Source organism: Plasmodium fragile (genome assembly GCF_000956335.1).
Source record: "Plasmodium fragile strain nilgiri unplaced genomic scaffold supercont1.82, whole genome shotgun sequence".
NCBI classification, from domain to species: Eukaryota; Apicomplexa; class Aconoidasida; order Haemosporida; family Plasmodiidae; genus Plasmodium; species Plasmodium fragile.
In genome coordinates, this window is record NW_012192662.1 from 1432 (window position 1) to 7945 (window position 6514).

Here is a 6514-nt window from a genome sequence, read left to right on the forward strand (position 1 = left end):
CCTTTTGTTGGAACAGAAGCTGTGGTAGATTGGCTCCACCCGGGCTATCAATCATCATGTTCCTGTCGCGTGACAACAGAGTTCCTGTTCAAAGTTTACATCGCTGTCAGGACGAATTAACCTCCCGGTGAAGAGCCCCTTCACACGAGCTATATGTCGTTAGTACAACATGCAGGTGGTAAGAAAAAAAAAACAAAATTACCCCTTAAAGGAAATACACAGAAAGAGGAAAAGGAACTCTCACATGGTAGGAGAAACGTACAAAATAACAGTTACGTATTTTCCACGGAGAATATATCACGACTTAAAAAAAAAAAAAAAAAGAACCATGTTGTGGACGCACCACTTAATTGTTCCTCTCCTCCGCTGAGTGACTTTCCTTTATCACTTTATAAGCATAATTATTCAGTGCGCTATCTACTAGGTTTGCAAATGCCACGTCCTTTTCTGTTACCCCTTTCAGCGTGTGCGTGTACATTTTAATTTTAACTTTGGTGTAATCGCTGGTGTACTTGCAGTGGTGGTTCATCTTTTCATTCTGGTCAAACATGTCTCTCAGGAATGTGGTCGCCTGCGGGGGGAAAAGCGGCGCAACGGTCTACTAGCTACTTCGCGCGCAGGGCACACACACACAAATAGGCTTCACCCACAGATTAACCGTTTCACATGTACGAACAGATGTTTTTCATCATCGTAGGGCAAACGTTTATAACGTAATTATTTGCACAACTGCTTTAGTAGCAGAACGTGTAGACCTGGTATGGACCTCATCATCGCCCCTCATAATGATTTCGTTTACATATTGTGCAGCCCTTACCTGTGAGAAGGAGGGGAATACGACCTTCCTTTGTATGTAGTTGTAGCAGCCCTGCTTCGTTTTGTAACTCCATTGTGGTAGGAGAGCGTTAATTCGATTCTTGTGCAGAAGGGTCATTCTGTTGCGGGGGGGGGGGGGTTGCCACACGTGTGTCAAATGGTCATGCGTGTGCAGTTTGCCAAGTTTTTTTTTTTTTTTTTTTGTGCAATTTCGATAAATGGTCGCACGGAGATTTGCGCGAAGTGGAAATTCCCTCTCGTGGGAAGTAGCGCACCGTATATGTTTATCTCGTCACACAAAAATATGAGGAACAAATAAAATAAAAGAGAGCGGCGCAATGACGCGTTTGGCGCGGCCACAATTTCTTTTTCTGCGTGCACCACGTACACCATTTGTGCCTACCGCAACGCAGCTGTTTATAACTGCCCTTTCCCTTTACCTTCATGAATTATCCAACTTGACGTCGTGGCTGTCAACAAAAATTGTAACGGGTCCATCATTTGTCACTTGGATGTTCATATAACATCCGAATTTCCCTGTTTTTATTTTTTCATGATTGTAATCCTTAGCAAATTGCTCAACCATTTTATTGTACATAGCTAGGGCTTGTTTAGGTTCCTTGGCTAGGTGGAAGTCTGGCTTGCTTCCCTTTTTCGTATTAGCAAACAGGGTAAACTGAGAAACAAACAGAACTTCATAATTTAAATCTTTTACACTCTTATCCCAGGTTTTGTTACCATCTGACCATAGGCGTAGGTTCAGACACTTCCGAATGATGTATTCCGCATCCTTCCAGGTGTCGTTTTTGTGTATTCCCACGAAGCAGATTATGCCATTTTGTATTTCGCTAAAGAGTTCTAATTGTTTTTCTGTTTCGTTGCTTCCTTCTTTTATTACACTCAGCGCTGCATTTTTAACGCGCTGAATGATGACTCGCATTTTATTCTTAGAGGGTGGCGTGGTGGAGTCTTTTCACAAACTAATTCCCTAAGTAACATCCGCAGGCGGGCTATGTGAGAATGTACATGTAACTATAATTTGTGTCTGCCTGTTGTCGGAAGAGGGGGGCTTGGCTTATTCCCTACGTAGGATTTATCTTACCGCTATGAAGAGGCTATATTCTGCACACGAGTATACACCTGCTCCGGCGAAAAGGGGGCAAAAAAAAAAAAAAAAAAGGAAGTTGTCGGGCCTACAATTCTAAGGGGGCACTCTCCTCCTTACAAACAGGATGAAATCCCATTTGGAGATTCCTCGATCGACTCGCTGAAAATCTGAGATGCAAGTTTGGATGGAAGGCCAAAAAAAAAAATTCACACAGAAAAGTTTATCCCTAAAAATGGTTTATATGTATATATATATATACTTTTTTTTTCCCCGCAGAAACGCGTATTTTGCACATTCAGTTTTTCGCGTTGCCTCGTCATGCAGCGCACCCGTCGTTTATGTGGTCACCTATATGTAAGCGTATCGGTCGCATCAGGTGATTTTCCTCTCAACGGTTACGTTTCTCAACCTTGAACACATTGCAGCAGAGCCAAAATAATGTTGCCAATCGTGATATTCGTGGGGATGCAAAATCAGCATGGTCCCCATGGGAACCTCCCGTCGTGGGTAACTTCCTACCCGTAACTCTCCACACAGGAAGGGCTAAATTAAAAAGTTTACTTAAAACGGAAAAAAAAAAAAAAAAAAAAAAAAAAAAGTCCAAAAAATAAAATATAATAAAATATAATAAAATCAAAAAGGTTTACAACTATATAGAAGGACTCACACGTTGTGCAAGCCACAGCGCAGCGGAGTCAAAGGGGACGGGACAAAGGAAGGAAATCATTTTGTTATTGGTAACCTCACAGGAGGAACAAATCGGAAAGGGGAAAACTCGCTAAATTAGCAAAAAAAAAAATTAAGGCAGTGCTATGGAAAAAAAACACACACAGACAGGGCGAAGCACATATGAGTAGCATTTCCCTGTCCTGCTGCCGCCATCATAATAGCCATAAATTGTAACACTCAATTTGTCCCTTTTCTGTTCTGCCTTTTTTTCTTGTTGGTCGTCTTTTCTGGGATCGCTGCGTCGGCCTGTGCAAATGGGAGGAAAGTGAAACATGTATAATTAGGGTTCAGCAACTTCACTTGTGCGCATGGATCACGCGGCAGGAGTTTGTTTAAATGATCACAATAGGGAGAATGTTTGCTCCGGGCACACGTTCCCCATGGGTTGTTATTATGTGTAATCCTACGTCGTCCTTCCTCAGCGCTATATTCGTTCTACGCAAAAAAAAAAAAAAGAATACAACATGGGTACATATATGTGTATGTGTGTACGATTTTACGCACAGCGAATACACACAAAATATATAATGCCACCGCCACCCTGGGGAGCGCAAAAGGAGACCTACTTCTTCAGGCGTATTTTCTTCTGACTGATATTGTAAATTTGAATATCCCTCAAGAACTGTGGGAAGGGAGATGGCGTCACCTGTATGTTGGCCTTCTTCTCTACCTTAGTGTACTGGTAAGGATTTGAAAAATTTTCACAATTGTTCAAGTACTTAAAGTGGTAGTAGTCATCATGGGGGTTTTCATTTTTTTTAAATTCTCTCCTAATTTCAGGTTTTGCAGGCGTTTTATTTTTCACCATCTTTTGTTGCTTTTCACGGTATTCTTTTTGGTCCACTTGGATTATGCTTTGGGGGGGTTCTTCAGCCTGTTTTTCACTCTGTTGCGCACTTCGTTCTTCAGCCTGTTGTTCAGCCTGTCGGTCCATATTGATTGTTTTCCCTTCCGTTGTGATGCCCTCTTTATCATCCTCCAATTGGTCACTATTGTTTGTTCCACACGGATGCATGCCCTCTTCTCCTGTGACATTTTTTCCTGTTTGCTCACCGGCGTGGGTGGTGGTATTGCTATTAGGGTGGTGTTCTTCGCTTGGCGTATTTACCCCCTCAGCGTAACCCACTTCACTTGCAACACCTTCCATCTCATCAGGGGCATCATGTTCTTCGCTCTCTGCGTCCTCCTTCGAGTCATCACCGTTAGTGTCCGTGTCCTGGTTGTCGTTAGCTCCTCGCGCGGGCTTATCATAGTCGTCGAGGCAGTCCTCGAATTTTTCTTCTTCTCGTTTGGAGTGGCTTTCCTTCTTAGAACAGTTAGACTGGGTATAATGATGTATGTCCCCCCTGTGTTCCTGCTGTGCCTGCTCTGCCCCTTGCGAACTACCATTCGTAAATTTTTCCTTCCCCCAAAACGGATCACCTGTCATTTCCCCCTGCACTGAACCGTCATCATTATTCAATTCATTATGTTGAGAATCGTCGTGGGGGAAATTCCTTGGTGCGTCTCCACTAGATAGCCTACCATTCGCGTGGGAATTCTTAGCATAACTGGGCCCTGAAAAAGAGGAGTATATCGCACCGTCCAAGTGCACACGACTCGTACCATTCAGAGGGGAAGGAGTGAATTCATCAGGACTCTGCTGATGAGCTAAAGTGGCTTCATCTTCATTTGAGTTTTGAACCTCCATACAGATTGTATGTTTGCCATTGTTCGATCTGACCTCAACATTGGTACCCACCTGTGCATGCTCTACTGGTGGTGCATGGGTATGTATATGTTGGAGCCCCTCTTCGTCATTTTTCTTCTCATTGGGGGTGATCTCTTCCGTTGCGTCTTCCAAAGGGAGCCCCTCCTCCTGACTGTGCGTTGGGGGAACGTCTGGGGGGTCTGTGTCATCCTCGCTGCGCAGATTCTTTCTACGGCCGTCACTGTCACCGTCACTGCCACGGTCACTTTCGCCGCTACAATCGCAAGCGCGTTGCTTCTCCCCCCCGGTGTGTGCGTGCGACTGTTCCGCCTCTAAACTAATGGAAGTACTTCGGTGGCTATGCACATGTTTGTGAGTGTGGTCGAGGACTGCCTTATGAGTATCCTTCCGATCCTGTGTCGGTTTATCCCCCCCTTGGAGTGAAGCATAAATGGGGTGTTTATCGAAGTCGTTGTTTCTTAAAAATTCATTAATGTCAGAGGAGAAATGGCAAGCGTTTTTAGCATCATCCTTTTTTGAGGTTAACTTGTGAATACGTGGAACTAGGTATTCCATGGGGGGTATGAAGAAGAAGGAGGAGTCTTTTTCACTGGGGGGGTGACTTTTTCCCTTCTCACCCCCATCCTCCCCTACTTCATGTCGTTCATGCTTGCACACACTCTCCTGCCTTGGCACCTCCCCCTCGGGAGATTTAAAAATTGATTTTATATTGCGAAAGGCGTCACGGCAGACGGTCCCGCAAATTTCAAAAATCAGATCTTCAAGATCAGCGTAGTTGGAATTTTTTAAGTGCTCATTTTTGTTAAGCTCAATAAAGGACGTTACGTCATTGTATATGTAGCTTAAGAAGAGCATGTACTCTTCCTCATCACTTGGACATTGGTGATCCACAGAGGCGTCTTCTTCATTTCTGCCGCTGCCATCATCCTCGTCGTTACGTTTCCCCTGAGTGCTATGGGCAATTTTTTTTTTAAATATATTTGTAAAACGATCCCTGTCGAAAATATTTTGGTAGATAAAATTTTTGAATACATGATCGCTTTTTTTTTTGTGTGCACTTTTGAGGCCTGTGCTGCGATTGAGTTGTCCGTTTGGGCATGTGGCTGCGTCTTCGGGCGAGGAGGCTGCTGAGTGTTCGTTTGGGTATACTGGCGCTGCTTCGCGCGCAGGCGCTACTCCATCTTTCATCGTGCCCTCGGCGTTCCCTCCCCCGTTCTGTTCTTCGCGTCGCGCATATGTGCCTTTTTTTCCAAGCGGAAAGAGGCTCCTATTGCTGCTATGGCTGCTAGGACGCTATTGACGCTATCGCCGCGATGCCGAGCAAAGGGCTGCGCGGGGGGGGACTTATTAGGAACAGGCGCTGGGACAGCACGCGCGCATTTTCGTTAAATCATGATGCGCGATGGTTTGGTGAATTTATTTTGGTGGGGGAATTTTTGCACAGTTATTTTCGTGCAGGCATTTTTGCGTAGCTATTTTGGTGCACATTTTTACGCAGCTATTTTTTGTTACCCATTTTTGCCCGCCATTTTTGTGCACCCTGTGTGCTGCAGCCCCCCCGCCGCCCTTTTGGAGAACTGCGGTTGGTCCGGCCCGACTGACTGGCGCGCATATTCCCCCGGTGCCACATCACTCATGCAGACTTATGTGTATATAGAAGTACTGATTATCATTGGTGCACCTTTTGTTTTTATACTCCTTGAGTGTTTCACCCACCACAATTTTACTTTTGCGTAGGAGGATGTTGTACAAGGAGACGAACATAGCGAAAAGGGAACTCATTGGGGGCAGCACACGGCGAAGCAAAAAAAAAATAATAATAAAAACAATGTGGCGGTGTGTATTAGCACGCCCAGATGGTAATAAATCACACCGCTCTACTTATGTTAGGCGCGTACAAAATACACACCTGTGTATACGCATATATACACACTTTATTTTTTTTTTGCTTGTTCCCGGGGCGGATGCACGAAGATTCCATTCCACTATTTCAGCCCAGCAAAGGTAGTGCGCGACATTTCTGTGTCATTATAGGCTGCAAACGGTAGGGTAAAAAAATGAAACAAAAAAAAAAAACGAAAAAATATTCCATAAAAGAGTTGTTCATGATAATCTCGCAATTTTGAACAAATCATAAAAATAAAATAAAA

General features: G+C 44.2%; 2 protein-coding genes across 2 annotated transcripts; both read right to left on the reverse strand.

The window, feature by feature from the left end:
- Window positions 1-346: 346 nt before the first annotated feature.
- Window positions 347-1756, reverse strand: AK88_04913 (D-tyrosyl-tRNA(Tyr) deacylase; the record flags this gene model as incomplete). The annotated part of the gene is made up of 3 exons (XM_012482517.1): window positions 347-571; window positions 818-935; window positions 1275-1756. The coding sequence occupies 3 exons, from the start codon at window positions 1754-1756 to the stop codon at window positions 347-349; spliced, it is 825 nt and encodes a 274-aa protein (XP_012337940.1).
- Window positions 1757-3215: 1459 nt separating this feature from the next.
- Window positions 3216-5552, reverse strand: AK88_04914 (uncharacterized protein; the record flags this gene model as incomplete). Its single annotated transcript, XM_012482518.1, has 1 exon — window positions 3216-5552. The coding sequence occupies one exon, from the start codon at window positions 5550-5552 to the stop codon at window positions 3216-3218; it is 2337 nt and encodes a 778-aa protein (XP_012337941.1).
- Window positions 5553-6514: the final 962 nt, after the last annotated feature.